Genomic DNA, 17,864 nt, shown 5'->3' with positions numbered 1-17,864 from the left:
ATGTGTTTTTGTTTGTCTTTGCTCTAATATTAAGCTATTTCGTTAAACCAAGGAGAAATCTAACGTTTTTTTTTTTTTACTTTGCTGACAGTGCATTACTAAAATGTATTTAATTTCCATTTTTTTGTCATCCTTAAATAGAGCTATAGAAATAGTGAGCAGTGGATCATTTTATAATGTTGACATTTTATTTACTCAACATGACTTCCAGTGGTCAGAAGATGCTGACTGAGGCTTGAATGTGACAAGCATGTGTAGTGGTAGAAGAACAACCAGCATGTGTAGTGGTAGAAGAACAACCAGCATGTGTAGTGGTAGAAGAACAACCAGCATTGTTTGAACTGGAACCAGTCAAAAATAATACCTGCTTCTTTTTCTGTTTGGGAACTAATCGCATTTTTGGTTTTTGTTTGTTTGCAGCTTCTCCTCTCATGGGTGCACAGAGCTTTCCTAACCTCACAACCACTGGCACCACCTCAACTGTTACAATGTCCACATCCATAGTAACCAGCAGCAATAATGTAGCCACGGCAACCACAGGTTTGTCGGTTGGCCAGTTGCTCAGTAACACTCTGACCACCAGCCTGACCTCTACGTCTAGTGAGAGCGACACTGGTCAGGAAGCTGAGTTTTCCCTTTATGGTAGGCTATACTAGACTCTTACTATTATTATTATTCCTATGTTATATACATATTATAAATATCTTTTCTCCTCCTAAACTACTCCTCAGCTTCTTCAACATTTAACGTGTTTCTACTGCCTAACATCCATGTTAACATTTGACACATCTTGACTCCTCATACATTTGGCTAGCACTTTCTCGGGGAAGTGCATGATGATCAGAGTTGTTTCTAGTGAGACCTCACACTTGAGTCCTCTCCCTGCAGACTTCCTGGACAGTTGTCGCGCTAACACACTGTTGGCCGAGTTAGATGATGAAGAGGATCTGCCTGAGCCAGATGATGATGATGATGAGAACGAGGATGACAATCAGGAAGACCAAGAGTATGAGGAAGTTTTGGTACGGTCCAGGGTAAACCTTGGTTTCCACATTCATTTTAATAGGGTAAAATTTGTTGCAGTTTCTCTTCATATAGTGTACTTGTCGATTTGCATGCTTGTACTCCCTTTTTAAAAATAGTTGCCTGAACCTCCCTTAAGTTTGTCTGTAAATTCTGTGGATTGTGAAGTGTGAGATTTGTTAATGTATGCAATTTTTGTTAGTGTTTTGTTTTTATAAATGTTTCTTTGTCCTGTAGATGTCTAATATTGGTGTTGCATGTTTGTGTTGGGTGTAGTACCTTGTCTACCACTCCCAAAGAGCTGATGGTGGTTGTTCATGTCCTGTTTTAACAGGAAGAGGAAGAGTATGAAACCAAAGGGGGTCGGCGTAGAACCTGGGACGATGACTTTGTCCTCAAACGCCAGTTCTCTGCTTTAGTCCCGGCGTTCGACCCCAGACCAGGCCGGACCAACGTCCAGCAGACCACCGACCTGGAGATCCCTCCCCCAGGTAAACACACGACACCAACAGTATTCAGTTCAATATGTATGACTGTGGATAGACTTGGTTTTGTACATGATTACAAGACAAATGGCAAGTCTTTCACACATCCTTCAGTTGAACCCTAGAGCACAGTGGTGAGCTTTTTCTTCGTGTCTTTCCTTGTCCTTACAGGTACACCTCGCTCTGAAGTCCAGGAGGAGGTTGAGTGTCCCCCCTCCCCCCACCTTGCCCTCATCCTCAAAGTGGCAGGGCTTGGAACCACCCGAGAAGTTGAACTACCTCTCTCCAACTACAAGGGTACTATCTTTTACTATGTCCAGAAGCTCCTGCAGCTCTCCTGCAGCGGGAGCGTCAAGTCTGATAAACTGCGCCGGATCTGGGAACCCACATATACGTAAGTCTGAATGGTTGTTGTTTTAGCTTTTCCTCGTGATTCTATGGTGAAACCTAATCTAAAAATAGCCTTTTAATCATGATTTCTTCATGATGTTTTGACTTTGTGTTGCAGGATAATGTACAGAGAAATGAAGGATTCGGACAAAGAGAAGGAAAGTAGAAAGATGGTAATTGACAGGTTTCACATCCCCTCAGTCCTTCTAAACTGCCCATTTTTTAAATCTTGGCTGTGAATTTCTGTGGCTGTTCTCAAATGTGTAGCTAAATGTTCCTCCTGGACAGCTAGACAGCCATACCTCACTAACCTTTTAAAGACGCAAGGAGACTGTGACTGAAAACCCTATTAGTCATAATGTAACTAGAGTAACTGCACCGGCCTCGTTAGTGGTTGAACCAATCTACTGTAATGCATGTCTATTTGCCTTGAGACTTTACAATCAGGAAAGACCAACATTTGGTTCTTCCTGTTGTAGGGTTGCTGGTCTGTAGAGCATGTGGAGCAATACCTTGGCACTGATGAATTACCAAAGAATGACTTGATAACCTACATGCAGAAGAATGCAGACTCCTCTTTCCTGCGCCACTGGAAATTAACCGGCACTAATAAAAGTATTAGGAAAAACAGAAATTGTTCTCAGCTCATAGCTGCATACAAGGTATAGAACGACATCAAGATGTTGCTTAAATATCTGTCTATCTTCTCTTTTGATATCCTTTTCATTCTTGCTTGACTGTCACTTGTTAGACAGTTGTCGCTGTTTTCTTTAGCTAAATGGCTTGTGGCTGTTCTGTAAATAATGCATTACCATGATTTCCATAGACGTCAGTGTTGTGAATCTGTTCAGTTTCATTATTTTGTCATACGAGAATGCAGTAATTGTACAGTAAAATAGCCTTGTCCAGTTTTATGCTACTGTCTTCATTGTTCATCAGTGAGTTAGTATAGTTAGGGAGCTGAAGGAAACATCTGGTTTTAAACCACGGTCCATATGATTGCTTGCAGGACTTCTGTGAGCATGGATGCAGGTCAGGGGGCCTGAGCCCTGGGTCTCTGGGTGTCATGCAGACCTGTGACATTCTGAGTGTGGCCAGGGAGCAGGCCCAGGCCAAGGCTGGCTCCAGTCAGAGCGCCTGTGGAGTGGAGGACGTGCTCCAGCTACTCCGCATCCTATTCATCATCGGGGGAGACCCCCACGCCCACGCACGCACTTTCCAGGAAGGTACGGATACACGTCTCGGAACACGCACTACCGGGAAGTTATGGCTACACCCCTTCGTACCACCACAGACCCCCCCCCCCTGTTTGTGTTCTTAATGACACATGTTGTTAATCTACTGTGTTATGACTAGATGTGGATGACCTCCAATTCAATGCATCGCCTGAGGAATTCACCAGCAAGAAGGTCACAACAAAGATTCTCCAGCAGATAGAGGAGCCTCTGGCCCTGGCCAGTGGGGCCCTCCCAGAGTGGTGTGAGCAGCTTACCAGCAAGTGTCCTTTCCTCATCCCCTTCGAGACCCGGCAGCTGTACTTCACCTGCACTGCGTTTGGAGCCTCCAGGTTAGTGCTACTTGACATGTAACAAAAATGTGTGTCTATCGTGCTCTGTATTCTCCTGAAGATGGTGCATGGTCTTGTACTGCATTGAATAACGAACATTATGTTCCCTGACATATTACAGGGCCTAATTTAATTATTTGAGTGCTGTCCATTTCATTCACCTTACTCTATACTGACCCTGTATGTGCCTGTGTGTCCTCAAGGGCAATAGTGTGGCTGCAGAACCGGCGGGAGGCCACCATGGAGCGCTCACGGCCCTCCACCACGGTGCGGAGAGACGACCCTGGGGAGTTCAGGGTGGGCCGGCTCAAACACGAGAGGATCAAGGTCCCCCGCGGAGACCAGATGATGGAGTGGGCTGAGAGTGTCATGCAGATCCACGCCGACAGGAAATCTGTTCTGGAGGTAAAACACCACGCCAGATTACACCAGATTTAAGCACATACATTTTACTCCTGGCCTATAAAGCACGCTCAATGGAGGATCTGTGTGAAGGGATTATTGGTTGTCATTGGTTGCCATGAATAAGTGGTCCACATAATGCTATGTGGTGTGAAATAAGTCCTCATTCATACTCAACAATTTTGTAAGCTTACTGTACATGTTGTTTTTTTACAGCTTGGTGACGTCTTCCCCGATTTAAATGGCATGGCTATGAAAGTTTGTAGTGACTGACCAATATGTCTCTCTTCCCAGGTTGAGTTCCAGGGGGAGGAGGGCACAGGCCTCGGTCCCACCCTGGAGTTCTATGCTCTGGTGGCAGCTGAGTTCCAGAGGACTTCCCTGGGTATCTGGCTCTGTGATGACGACTTCCCAGACGATGAGTCTCGCCAGGCAAGTGCCGCTTTACGGTCACATGAAAACGTAGACCTAAACAGTAATATTATCCATGCAATTACATGTTCTCATTTTCCTTAAAAACAACATGCTGTATATTTAGATGTTATGAACCATGTCAGTGTCACTTGAATATTTTTGGGGATTAACTGTGTTGTACTATCAGGTGGATCTGGGTGGGGGTCTGAAACCTCCAGGCTACTACGTCCAGCGCTCCTGTGGCCTGTTCCCAGCCCCATTCCCCCAGGACAGTGACGAGCTGGAACGCCTCAGCAAACTCTTCTTCTTCCTCGGTGTCTTCCTGGCCAAGTGCATCCAGGACAACCGCCTTGTGGACCTGCCCATTTCACGACCCTTCTTCAAGTTGCTCTGTATGGGTGACATTAAGAGCAACATGTCCAAGCTGCTCTATGCGTCCCGTGGGGGTCCTCTCCTCCTTGATCCCACCGAGCAGCACCGCCACTTCTCAGAGATCCAGTCGGAGGCGTCCACCGAGGAGAGCCAGGACACCTATTCCATCGGCAGCTTTGACGAGGACTCCAAGTCTGAGTTCATCCTGGACCCCCCTAAACCCAAGCCCCCGGCCTGGTACCACGGCATCCTGACCTGGGAGGACTTTGAACTGGTCAACCCCCACCGGGCCAAGTTCCTGAAGGAGATGAAGGAGCTGGCGGTGAAGAGGAGGCTGATCCTGGCGAACAAGAGTCTGTCTGAGGATGAGAAGAACACTAGGCTGCAGGACCTCATGCTGAAGAACCCCATGGGCTCTGGACCACCACTTAGTGTAGAGGACCTGGGGTGAGCACAGCACCCACCACCACTCATTACTGAGAGCGTTTTTAAAAATTCAGTGGATAATTTCCTAAATTGGAATGGCATTTTTGCTAATTACTTTGTTTTGTAGGCGACGTATAATCACTTGTGGTACATTTTTTAAATTGGCTCACCTTTTCAGTTTCCAATTATGCTGATTCATTATTTGATCCTTGACCGGTATATCGTTGTCATTCAACATGGCTAATTTTGAGTCCCTTTTCTCCCAGATTGAATTTCCAGTTCTGCCCCTCATCCAAAGTGCATGGGTTCTCAGCAGTGGACCTGAAGCCCAATGGAAATGACGAGGTAGGTAGAGAACTGCACCGCTATTGGCCGTGCTGTGAGTTTTACTGGTTAGATGAGTGGTGTCTAAATCTGTCCTCTGCCCCGCTCTGTTAATCCTTCCAGATGGTGACCATGGAGAATGCTGAGGAGTATGTGGAGCTCATGTTTGACTTCTCTATGCACACTGGCATCCAGAAACAAATGGAGGCTTTCAGAGGTATGCCTATTGAAACAACACACGGATTAGTGTTAGTAATCGCGTAGAAAAATATGTTTGCACACTACCTCTTTAAGGAATACCTAGGATAGGATAAGTAATCCTTCTCACCCCCCTTTAAGATTTAGATGCACTATTGTAAAGTGACTGTTCGTCATAAGGTGAATGCACCAATTTGTAAGTCGCTCTGGATAAGAGCGTCTGCTAAATGACTTAAATGTAAAATGTAAATGTACATTTTGAATGAAATTAACTTTACTTTTCTCAGAGGGTTTTAACCGAGTGTTCCCGATGGAGAAGCTGAGCTCCTTCAGTCACAAGGAGGTGCAGATGATCCTTTGTGGAAACCAGTCTCCTTCCTGGACATCTGAGGACGTCATGAACTACACAGAGCCTAAGCTGGGCTACACTCGGGACAGGTATGATGGCCCTCGTATCTACAGCTTGTAGACTAGATCATTTACTCTGGCCAGCTTGAAAAAAAAGTTTGTTAGATCTCCTTGTAATGACTGTGTTGGTTGTGATTTAAAAGGGGTTCAAATGACAAGAACTGAAATGGTGAAGTCACTTAGTTCCTAGAGGAACATGAGAACATGTACTGCTGCACCAGTACATCAACTAACAGCTTGTTGTTTTCATATTTTGCTGGAGAGATCTTTTTAACGGTTGTATCTGTTCTCGTCCTCTCCACAGTCCTGGGTTCCTGCGTTTTGTGCGGGTGCTGTGTGGCATGTCATCTGACGAGAGGAAAGCCTTCCTCCAGTTCACCACAGGATGCTCCACTCTGCCCCCTGGTGGTCTGGCCAACTTGCACCCACGCCTCACCATCGTTCGGAAGGTAAGGCTCTCCATGAGGCCAATCACTGAGTTTAGGGAACTTTATTAACCTTGCATTACAGTAAGCCATCCGAATGAGGTTGATATGGACATGTTTCGGACATGTTTCAGAAATGCTGCCAGTAGAAATTTGTGAAATGTTTGAAATGAAATGTATTCTGTTCGGCTTTAAATCATAGTATTGTAATGACACTACCTCTACCACTTGTATCTGCCACTCCAGACCTCTGGGATTATAGAGCAGGGCTGTGACTGCAACACAGTTAACCTATTTGTTCCCCCTAGGTTGACGCGACAGACTCCAGCTATCCATCTGTTAACACTTGTGTGCATTACCTGAAGCTGCCAGAGTATTCCTCTGAAGACATCATGAGAGAGCGCCTCCTTGCAGCTACCATGGAGAAGGGCTTCCACCTCAACTGAGCATGCTCCGTCTGCCCCATTATGACTGACCAACCCCCCCACCCACGCTGGTGAAGCCTGTTGTGTTTTGTTGCAGAAAAAGAAACAAGCTGTGCTCTCTGAGATCTCTCCTCCCAACCCCACACAACCTTACATCTCCCCCGTCCTGTCCTTTCCCCCTGAAAAACTTTAGGAAACAGTCCCATGTTAACTCAATAGCTGCTGATACAGGTAAAACCAGGGCCCACCTCCCCTCTCCTCCGACCCACCTGCTTACTTGTCACAGCTCTCTCCCTCCCCCAGGGCACTCTGCTGCTTTAAGGGCTTGAGCAACTGGAAGACGGGGCAGACAGTTTCCTCATGTTCTAGTGTTTACTATCTCTCTCTCTCATACTTTGGCTGTGAGCATCTGTGTACAAGTTCTCTGTAGATTTTTGGGTTTTCAGACTACCACCAGCTTCTCTCCACCACCCCGGCTGGCAACCTCCTTCCTTTCCCTGTGTGATGTGAGGGGGAGAAGGGCAGCTGCTTCTGTAGAGCTAACTGTAGAGTGTTTGGGCATTTCCTTACCAGGTTGTTTTACTAGTGCCTGCGATGTTTGAATATTAGGATTACCTTGTTCCTTTTACTTCATCTAACATCATACAATCATGATGCACATGCTTATTCTTTTTCCTTTTGCTTTCGTTACTGTGTGTATTTTGATGTTTATTGCCCTGCTATAAGGATCAAAGTCCCTGAGTGCATTTGTGTAATTTGATAATAAAGCTAGAGACGACAACACTGGTTCTGTGTGCAAGGCACATTTGAAAAGGAAAAAAAAGCAAGCTATGCTTTCCCTTGTATTTTCTTTGTATATTATAAACATTTATTTAACTCAAGTTGCAGTTTGAAGTAAACAGATATTTTCAAATGTGTATGCTCCAAAAATAATCATTAAAATGTTTGCAAAGTATGAAGTCTTGTTTATTTACATTAAGAACTGAATAATATTCCATGCACCTTAAAGCTCCAAGGGAAGATGTACGTAATACCTCAGTTCAGTCTACTATAGCTGCTGTATAAAAAATACCTATTCTATACAATGGATTATTATTGATAAACTCAAGTATGAAGTCCATAAATCATTTGGATGGCAATGTGTCCATTTTTGTCCCCCAAAGGGTAACAGTGGCAAGGAAGTATGTGAACCCTTTGGAATTACCTGGATTTCTGCATAAATTAGTCATAAAAATTAATTCCCAAGTTTAGCCTAACATTCTCCTGCATTATCCGTCTGCCAATTGAAGCTCAACAGGACAACGACCCAAAATACATCAACAGAATGGCTTCAACAGAAGAAAATACGCCTTCTGGAGTGGCCCAGTTAGAGTCCAGACCGCAACCCGATTATTTAAATGCTGTGGCATGACCTCGAGAGTGGTTCACAGCAGACATCACAAGTATATTGCTGAACTGAAACCGTTTTGTAAAGATGGTCTAAAATGCGTCCTGACCGTTGTGCAGGTCTGATCTGTAACCTCAAATGTTTGAGTTTATTGCTGCCAAAGGAGGGTCAACCGGTTATTAAATCCAAGGGTTTGTGTTCTTTTTCCACCCTACGCTGAATGTTTACATGGTGTGTTCAATAAAGACCCGTATAATTGTTTATTAGTTTAAGTACGCTGTGTCTATTGTTGTGACTTCGATCAGATCACATTTTATGACCAATTTATGCAGAAATCCAGGTAATTCCAAAGAGTTCACATACTTTTCTTGCCACTGTAGTCTTAGTTTGTTCAAACCTTAGAGCTAGATGGAGGACTCTAGTGTCCAAAAGCCTGTTTTAGCATGGGCAGCTCATGGAGGACTCATCTTTTTATTTGTATAAAGTTCTGTCTGCCAATTGAACTGATGGGCGGCTCCATTTTGAAGTAGTACATTGTCTTCACATTTGGCTGATTCCTCTTGATGTCCTGGTTGGACATGATTTCAATAGGATCACCAGGAGGGATCATCCAAAGAAGTTGAAAGTCTCACCCAGTTGACTACATTAAAAATGTTTTCAGGAATTTTTGGATTTCAGTGCGGATTTCAAAACAAAAATCTATTTGAACAGTCATCCAACTCAGAATCTCTGGCCTCTTTCTAGAGTTCTGACATGGTTTGACCTCTTATTTTTCCAGAGTTCCCAGTTGTTTTGAATGTGGCATTAAAATACAGAAATCATCCCTGTATGGTGCAAAATGCATCATACAGGGATGGTTTGAAAGTTACAAATCTTAAAAACGTGATTGCTGACAAGCAAAACATTTTGGGACTATGTCAGCAATGGACTAATGAAACAAATACCAAATATCATTTTTGGGTGGTTTTCCTTCAAGGATCATATAATTCCATTCAGGTTACCAGGAGGAATCAGATAATTATACTTGTGAGGAGACGTTCCATAACCGCAGGTGTCAGTAAATCGCCAACCTCTGCTTTATTACTGTAAAACAACACACTCTAGGTGGCAGCGTGCACCCTTTCAGTTTCCCAACTCATAGAAGAAAATTGAGTACTTCATAATGGAGATGGCCTTAATGGCGCTGCCCATGCTCTTAAAGACGCCATAATTGGACAGATACAATGATGCGAGGTCTAAGTCTATGGTTCAAACAACTGCTCAATGTGCCTCAGCCATCTTGTCCAGAGCAAGTAGAGGTGCCAGGATGCGGTTCTTGTTGGTCTCCACTATGTGTCCATTCTGGATAATCTCATCAATGATGATGTGCACTTTATCCAGGTTGAACATGATCTGAGCTGGAGTTAAGGTCATTAAATCTATAAGTCAATATTGAATAATCATTTATTACCCATCACAGTGTAAAGGAGGGTATTGTTTCCCCCCCTCAATGAGCCCTCTCCAGTAGTAAGAATAATGTTCTTGTTATCTCTGGCTACACGGTCAGGTTGAACAACTTTGACAATTTAACAGTGAACCGTTAACACCACTGACTGTAGTTGCATTCCAATTCTTATGACTGGTCTGACCCCAGCTAGTCTGAAATCCCACTGACCCCAGACTCAGACAATGACAGTAGTCTTCATCAGTCTGTGCAATGCCATACTAAATGCCAGGGCTGGAATGCCACAGTTGGCAAGCCACATGAAAAGCACCTAATGTGAAGGTGGACAGGCAGACAGCCCCTGCTTCTGTTTCAATGACTTGTTTCGTCAAACCGATTAAAACAAGTTATAATCATTTGTAAAAGGATACATCCAATTCACTCTGTGAGGAGAGAAAAAACTATTTACTTTTCTAACGAGGAACAATCAGTTTAGAGTAATGTGTTTTTGTCCCAGAAAATACTGACCTTTAAAATGCTATGCATAGGTGGTTGGATAGTTAACGTGAAGTAAATCTAGCATACAACAAGAATGTGATAAAGTAGAGAATAAAAAGACTGAACTCACCACACGACTAAAGTACTTGTCAAGAACCTCAACAAAGTTGTGTACCAGCTCATAGATTGACAGCTCATTCTGTGGGAAAGAAGCACATCCCACACCATGAATCATGAAACACTCGCATTAACATCTGCTAACCATGTGTATGTGACAAATAAAATTTGATTTGATTTGATGTATAATCACAATGAAACAATCTTAACCTTAATCGGTTAACACTAATACTTGTACACTTTTAACAGTGAAATGATGAACTCACCTCCGTGTCACTGATACCAACAACTATGAAGAGAGCAGCATACTGTCGATACACTAGTCTGAAGTCCTTGTATTCCACAAAAGAGCACTAGATAGAATACAATAGTTAGTTGGATGTGAATTCCAAGATGAGCTCAGTGGCACACTAACTCAGCATGAAAAATACCATAAATACAAACAAAAATGTTTAGCATGACAATGAGTGGCAAGGACTGGAATTATAGCTTAACAGACTAGGTTAGGTCTAGGTTATTCATACTAGATTTCATTCTGTCCTGTATTGTCTTGTCTAACCCCCCAGTTATGCATTGTCTTCTCACTGTTGTGTTATACCCCTGAAAGTAAACAAAACTATTTTTTCCCTTCTAATAATGTAATTGAGAGAGACCTCTTCTTTTTTGCGTGACAGGCATCTCTTGACAACATCAGTCTCCAGAGAAGGCCTCTTCTCAATGTCCACCTGCTCATAATACTTAGACAGGCGGGTCTGGCCCTGCTTGTTAACCATCAGAAGGAACTTGATCATTGTGATCGTTAAATCCAGTGCATCTGCAAAACAGGAAATAAATATATAAATAAATGGTGTCATTGCAAATCATGCACAAAGTCATTATGCATCTGTAACTGATCAGTTAACTACATATGCCATTCAGCAGTCTATGGCCAAACTAAACTAAGTCAGATCCCCAATCTGCAGTCAGCAAACAATGCAGTCAGCAACATGATGCTGGATATGAGATGGCTCCCTGAGTCATGCAAACAAACCCTGATTGGAATCCTATTTCTATTATTGATCTGGTTCACAATGTGTCTGAGCTGTACAGACTGTAACTGTATACACGCATGCCCAGGCTAATGTATTTGGATGACCCCCAAAAAAAGAAAATGGTGAGTATGTCCCACCATGCAGCGCGGGACAATTCTCTCTCCCACCCCCGGCAGTAAGGAGGCTTTCATATCCAACTCCAAGGATTGGACTAATGGCGGCCAACATATCTTTACGCTGAGAGTAAATCCAAAACATAGCCCTGTTTCACTACAACCGCATAGCCATTTCAGTGAAAGGCATCGTCAAATTCATACGGGAACACTGATCTGAAAAGGGGGAGGGAAGGCGAATTCAAGCAGCAAATTGTGCTGGGACTTTCCTCTTCTTAAAAATGGATGAACACCCCGGCGGAGGAGTTGGAATGGCCGCCTCAAGACAGCAGCAGGGGAATAACAACGTTAATCCCCAAATCGGTAGTGGAGGTGGCTCAGGGATGGGGCAGCAGCAAGACGACATACCACGGCCACAGCAATATACCATCCCCGGTATTTTACATTACATCCAGCACGAATGGGCCCGATTCGAAATGGAGAGAGCTCATTGGGAAGTGGAGAGGGCCGAACTTCAGGTAGCTATTAGCATACTAACGTTAGCTCAGCCAACTAACTAAAACACAGAAGCTTGAGCAACAATGCATTTTACCTGGATAGTGTGCAACTCTTGTTTTAGCCACTTTGCATCCAGTGACCATGCTTCGATAGCAAGTGAACGTCCTACTATAGTGTGTCCAGTTAGATAACAAATAGTTAGCCACGGGAATCGGTTAACTGGCTGGATAACATTAGCTTAGCACCGGCTGGCTAGATAGTATGTGATAAAGTGGAACATCAAGTTGATTTGTTTGCAATGTCTTACCCGTAGTTTTATGAATAACGTTCACTCTTGCTGCTGTGCTACTTATTTAGTCGTTTCATTTTAGAGAGTCGTTGAAATACACAAGGCTCTAATCAAACCGAATCCAGCTGACTGTCAACTAATCTCTGAGAGCAGCCATTTTGGTTTGGTCATTATGGCGACAACTTGGCTGGGTCCTCTTGAGTCGCCGACAGGCTAGCCAATGTTAGCTAAAACATATTGAAAAGGGATACATCCCATATTGTTGATCATATAAAGTCTGCAAACTTTTTAACTTAAACGTTTTTTTTTTTAAATAAAAAAATAGTAAATAAACATGTAGTCGGATGCCATTTGGATGGTTTGTGCATGTTGTTAGCAAGCTAACATAAACAAAGTTAGCTAGCTAGCTAACTGTCACAAGGCCCCAGACACAGTCTGACACACTGCGCTGTCATTTACGATCGAACAAGTAAAACAATTCGCTTTAGGCTTAGTCACAAATCTTGCTTACATAACTTTTAGAATTCACTTTTGTGTCACGGATGTGATCTTGGTCAATTTAATAAAGTTTTTCCGCTGTGGTATATTTTATGACATTTTGACAGGTTTTATCAAATGTATGTTATGACATCAGCTAACGTTATGTGACCTGTCGAGACTACCTGGCAGTCTTGCAGATATGAAAGTGAATGTTGGTTTCAGTGTTGTGATTGTATTAAGGAATGTGGAGGTGTTGAAATGCAAGCAATGCCAGAGAGAGTATAGTACTGCTTTGTTTGAACACATCCCACTCCAGACAGTTGAATTGGGACCGAGAGACTGAAAAACAGTTTCTATCTCAAGGCCATCAGACTGTTAAACAGCCACCACTAACATAGAGAGGCTGCTGCCAACATACAGGCTCAAATCTCTGCCCACTTAAATAAACAGACTTCATAAACTGATCACTAGTCACTTTAAATAACACCACTTTAATAATGTTTACATATCCTACATTACTCATCTCATATGTATATACTGTATGCTATACCATCTACTGCATCTTGCCTATGCCGCACGCCATCGCTCATCTGTATATGTATATGAACATATTCTATTCATCCCTTTACATTTGTGTGTGTATAAAGTAGTTGTTGTGAATTTGTTGGATATTACTGCATAGTCAGAACTAGAAGCACAAGCATTTCGCTACACTCGCATTAACATCTGCTACCCATGTGTATGTGACCAATAAGATTTGATAGTGGCAGATGGGAGGTTTACTCCCCTTGTACTTACTTGCTCAGTGACACATACCTTCAGCATGACTCTCACTCTGCACACTGATTCAAGGCCTACCAGTCAATAGATTGGAATGGATATAAGGAAGCACAGGCTTCTGCATCCCTGTGTCTGTGCCTCCCCCCAGGACAAGTGAAGTGACTAGATGTTTTGACCCTGTAGAGAATTGATTGTCTCGCTAGATGGCCAGAAAATGAGCAAGTTTTAGTTATGTTAGGGTTAATGTACAGTAACAAAAAAAACAAAAAAAATATATATATATATTCACAGGTTTTTCATTATTTTTACTATTTTCTACATTGTAGAATACATAGTAGTGAAGACATCACTGCTATGAAATAACAAATATTGAATCATGTAGTAAAAAGTGTTAAACCAATATTAGGTTCTTCAAAGTAGCCAACCGTTGCCTTGACAGCTTTGCAAATCCTTGGCATTTCTCTCAACCAGCTTCACCTGGAATGCTTTTACAACCATCTTGAACGAGTTCCCACATATGCTAAGCACTTGTTGGCTGCTTTTCCTTCACTCTGCGTTCCAACTCATCCCAAACTATCTCAATTAGATTGTCGGATGATTGTGGAGGACAAGTCATCTGATGCAGCGCTCCATCATTCTCCTTCTTGGTCAAATAACCCTTACACAGCCTGGAGGTGTGTTGGGTCATTGTCCTGTTGAAAACAAATGATAGTCCCACTAAGTGCAAACCAGATGGGATGGCGTATCGTTGCATAATACTGTGGTAACCATGCTGGTTAAGTGTGCCTTGAATTCTAAATATCACAGACAGTGTCACCAGCAAAGCACCATCACACCACCATATGCTCCATGGTGGGAACCACACATGCAAAGATCATGCGTTCACCAACTTTGAGTCTCATAAAGACACTGGTTGGAACCAAAAATCTCAAATTGAAGGAAATAAATTCCACAAATGAACTTATCATGGCACACCTGTTAATTGAAATGCATTCCAGGTGACTCATGAAGCTGGTTGAGAGAATTCCAACAGTGTGCGAAGCTGTCAAGGCAAAGGGTGGCTACTTTGAAGAATCTAAAATATAATTTTATTTAGATTTGTTTAACACATTTTAGGTTACATGATTCCATAGGGGTTATTTCATAGTTTTGATGTCTTCACTATTATTCTATAATGTATAAAATTGTACAAATAAAGAAAAACCCTTGAACATGAAGGTGTGTCCAAACTTTTGACTGGTACTGTATGTAATGTATTGTCGTGTCTTTGGCTATGCCGGATTAAGGGATTGACATGCTATTCTATAAAATAATTTATCCATAATTAATATCACCTGATTGAGCTAATCATGTAAATGTAATTAACTAGAGAGTCAGGCACCACGAAATAATATTTATAGAGCTGTTATCTTCCGAAGAAACTCTTAAAGACCTAGTAATATTTTACATCCATAGCAGTCAACATTAATCTTCATTTTACTTCAGTCTCATCTGAAAGTTGTAAATTCTTGGTTATCTGCAAGAACCCTGGCTAACAATTTGAATCAGCAATACAAAATTGGGTTTAATTATTTATTTACTAAATACCTAACACAGAATTCACATACACACAATTAATCATAACTTGATTACGAATTACGTCATAAAGGAAAACGTCCCTAGCGGGCGGAACAGATATGACAGCTTGTTACACAAAGGAAAAGGGCTGGGTTGGAGTGAAAGAGCGGGAGACTGAGGAACAAAGGAAAAAAAGCTGTGCTATCGTAAATACAGTATCTTATGCGTTCTAAATTACCGGCCATTTGGAAAAGGCAAATGCAATAAATATTTACTGAGCTGCGCTTCAGTAGGTTGGTGGTAGATGGAAGGCCGTGTTGCCAAACCGAGTCCTTTATCCTTTGAAGAATGTCTCTGGTTGTCAATTGGATTCGTTGTAGTAACGTTGTGTGATAGACGGGATACTCTGTCCTTCCTAACCTGCGTTTGCAGCTGCGATCGCTAGGAGGTATCACTTCTGTAGTGAATAAGAGTTCAAAAGTTCATACCATTCGCAACCAAAGCTCATGCTGATGTTGGCTTCGTTCTGTAGTTATTATCTGAACCATTCTGACATAGGACCGTCGCCCTCATATCCTCAGAACAGGAAGTTATGTTGTCGTCAAGGGCTTATATAGGAAGCGAGAAAAGGGGTGTGTTTCATAGTTTACAACCTCTGTCTCTTCACGTGGGCGGGTCACTGAGTGAGCAGCAATATCTTATGAAAACCCACATCTCACATTTTTGAAGCTAAAATCACATTTCATCCCATCACAAATAATTTCATATTCAAACATTTAAATTGAACAACAATTCCATGTGAATCCGATAACTCTGATGTGTATACTTTCCACTGTAGAGTTTGTCATCTTATCATTGATGAGAATGTCTCAGATGACAACCGAACTGACATCCTATTCATTAAGTACCACTGCAAATGTTAAATTGTTCGGATTACCAGAATATAGTTCATTTCCCCCCACCTACTGATGTTCCCAGAATCTCTGTTAACCAAGTTTAAAAAAAAAAATGTAACCTCAGTAGGTTAGAGGAAAAAGCGGGGAATAGGTATTTATGACTGTCATAAACCTAATCCCAGGCCAACGTCACGTATGTATTTATTTTTTTACAGTTAGGCCCTATTTGAAGATCAATATGATAGTTACTAGTTATTTCTATTGACAAGACAAGTATGACCTGCCTAATTTGCCATAACAAGATGCTGTAATATTGTTCAACTTTGTATTGATAAAACAACATGCATTTTATGTTAATGAAGCAAGCCTAGATTATTTTGGTAGCTGCACCTCCTATTGGGTGAGTTGCTTTGCGATTCATCCACATCAATCAAGCAGTCAGCCCTGTTAGCGTTATTTCCAGGCTTGGTGTGATTTGTGCTATCTGAGTTAATTCTAACTTTATAGGTCACTAAGACTGCCAGGGCACATTTAGAACCATTCTTATGCGCTCTGCCTTATGCGCTCTGCCTTATCTTATGCGCTCTGCGTTAGACTAGTAACCGGAAGGTTGCAAAAACGAATCCCCGAGCTGAAAAGGTAAAAATCTGTCGTTCTGCCCCTAACAAAGCAGTTAACCCACCGTTCCTAGGCCGTCATTGAACATAAGAATGTGTTCTTAACTGACTTGCCTAGTTAAATAAAGGTGTTAAAAAAATAATTATAATAATAAATAAATAAATCGGCCAAATCCGTGTCCAAAATACAGATTTCCGATTGTTATGAAAACTTAATCGGCCCTAATTAATCGGTCGACCTCTACTCTCTATCCCTAAAACATCTGTGCTAATTAGACCACTGAAATGTTCTTCCACAGATCTTTCTTGGTTATACATAACATCTATAAGTAGATGAGCTGAAAATAGCGGTTCTACTTAATAGTCTTCCATGGCTCCTGAAAACGGTCCGAACTGTGAAAACATTTGACAGTTTCTGACATTTTTTATGTTTTCTTTTTTTCTCTATTTAACTAGGCAAGTCAGTTAAGAACAAATCCTTGTCAGCTCGATGATTCGATCTAGCAACCTTTTGGTTACTGGTCCAACGCTCTAACCACTAGGCTACCGCCGTGGTTGTGAAACCTTGATTGATGAAATTATGATTTCACTGATTGTACTCTTTATTTGTTGATTATTGAAGAAAGATGGCTTGTACACTAAGCCACATAAACAAGTAGACAGACAGGCAAATCTAAAATACAGTTCTAAAGGTATTCAAGTGTGAATAGGCCTAAGCAGTGTTCCTTTGCAGTGAAGTGGTAAGTATATGTTATGTCGGTGATGACAAAGCTCTAAAAGTCTGCCATTATCTTTGCACCCATTTACAGGACAGCTGTACAGCGGGTAATGTGTCGTGAGTTGGCCATGTCTATTCTTGCTCCAATACAGTCCATTAATTTGTCAGCCTGTTAATTTGGGTCTGTGAGCTCACTGTATCCCCAGACTGACTGTTACACATCTCAACCCTGTGACCTCACACATACGTAGCAGCTAGGCCGATACTGGCTTTGCTAGCTGCGCTGCGATTGGTCCGAGGGCGGTGTTGCAAGGGTGGTCTGAGGGCAGGGGGGATTTCCACAGCTTTTAGCAGAAGTGCTTTAACAGGAATTAGGATCATTGCGGCGATTTGATCTCTGATAGTGTACTAACTGTATTTGGATGGGCTGGGAATGTCCAGAGTCCTCACGATACGCTATTATCACGGTACTTAGGTGACGATACGATATGTATTGCGATTCGATATTGTGATGGGATGTTCTAAACATAATGCTCACTATAGAAGCACTACACCCCCTTGAACTTTTTTCACATTTTCTTTAAATATATTTATTCATTTT

At 42.2% G+C, this 17,864-nt stretch overlaps 3 protein-coding genes across 10 annotated transcripts in view; 2 read left to right on the top strand and 1 right to left on the bottom strand.

Moving 5' to 3' along the window:
- Positions 1–7,814, top strand: part of hectd1 (HECT domain containing 1) — a 28,417-nt gene extending 20,603 nt beyond the window's left edge. For 3 of the 6 annotated variants that reach the window (XM_035743293.2, XM_035743290.2, XM_035743291.2), the window contains exons 26-41: positions 421–642; positions 889–1,067; positions 1,358–1,514; positions 1,680–1,902; positions 2,017–2,071; positions 2,378–2,560; positions 2,908–3,124; positions 3,255–3,465; positions 3,669–3,870; positions 4,162–4,299; positions 4,469–5,100; positions 5,346–5,424; positions 5,527–5,620; positions 5,889–6,039; positions 6,314–6,458; positions 6,743–7,814. In XM_035743293.2, the coding sequence (XP_035599186.1) occupies positions 421–642; positions 889–1,067; positions 1,358–1,514; positions 1,680–1,902; positions 2,017–2,071; positions 2,378–2,560; positions 2,908–3,124; positions 3,255–3,465; positions 3,669–3,870; positions 4,162–4,299; positions 4,469–5,100; positions 5,346–5,424; positions 5,527–5,620; positions 5,889–6,039; positions 6,314–6,458; positions 6,743–6,880 (3,026 nt within the window). In that variant the 3' untranslated portion in view covers positions 6,881–7,814. The remainder of the gene's footprint in view (positions 1–420; positions 643–888; positions 1,068–1,357; positions 1,515–1,679; positions 1,903–2,016; positions 2,072–2,377; positions 2,561–2,907; positions 3,125–3,254; positions 3,466–3,668; positions 3,871–4,161; positions 4,300–4,468; positions 5,101–5,345; positions 5,425–5,526; positions 5,621–5,888; positions 6,040–6,313; positions 6,459–6,742) is intronic. The other 3 variants (XM_035743292.2, XM_035743295.2, XM_035743294.2) reach the window with 3 other exon arrangements.
- ap4s1 (adaptor related protein complex 4 subunit sigma 1) lies at positions 7,804–12,422 on the bottom strand. Of its 2 annotated transcripts, none has more exons than XM_035743299.2 (6): positions 12,234–12,422; positions 10,938–11,098; positions 10,551–10,637; positions 10,298–10,366; positions 10,101–10,112; positions 7,804–9,638 (listed from the first exon to the last, which is right to left on the bottom strand). In XM_035743299.2, exons 2-6 carry the CDS (start codon positions 11,073–11,075, stop codon positions 9,507–9,509), a joined length of 438 nt encoding a protein of 145 aa, XP_035599192.1. In that variant the 5' UTR covers positions 11,076–11,098; positions 12,234–12,422; the 3' UTR covers positions 7,804–9,506. The 2 variants fall into 2 exon arrangements, with proteins under 2 accessions (XP_035599192.1, XP_035599191.1); XM_035743298.2 differs by lacking the exon at positions 12,234–12,422 and adding an exon at positions 12,021–12,215.
- strn3 (striatin, calmodulin binding protein 3) overlaps positions 11,466–17,864 on the top strand; it is a 24,905-nt gene continuing 18,506 nt past the window's right edge. For both annotated transcript variants that reach the window (XR_008086282.1, XM_052486434.1), the window contains exon 1: positions 11,466–11,946. Coding sequence is in view for 1 of the 2 variants with exons in the window: in XM_052486434.1 (XP_052342394.1) it covers positions 11,710–11,946 (237 nt within the window). In the remaining variant the exon portion in view is untranslated. The remainder of the gene's footprint in view (positions 11,947–17,864) is intronic.

Source organism: Oncorhynchus keta, chromosome 29 (assembly GCF_023373465.1).
Source record: "Oncorhynchus keta strain PuntledgeMale-10-30-2019 chromosome 29, Oket_V2, whole genome shotgun sequence".
Taxonomy (NCBI): domain Eukaryota; kingdom Metazoa; phylum Chordata; class Actinopteri; order Salmoniformes; family Salmonidae; genus Oncorhynchus; species Oncorhynchus keta.
This window is presented reverse-complemented; position numbering and strand designations above follow the sequence as displayed.

What these genes read in the sequence shown, in the direction of transcription:
- ap4s1 (XM_035743298.2), bottom strand. Translation starts at nt 12,069, where the DNA reads ATGGTCACTGGATGCAAAGTGGCTAAAACAAGAGTTGCACACTATCCA. An exon ending in AAGAGTTGCACACTATCCAG is followed by an intron (nt 11,099 to 12,020) that starts GTAAAATGCATT and finishes CCTGTTTTGCAG; the next exon opens with ATGCACTGGATTTAACGATC. An exon ending in TGTCACGCAAAAAAGAAGAG is followed by an intron (nt 10,638 to 10,937) that starts GTCTCTCTCAAT and finishes TATTCTATCTAG; the next exon opens with TGCTCTTTTGTGGAATACAA.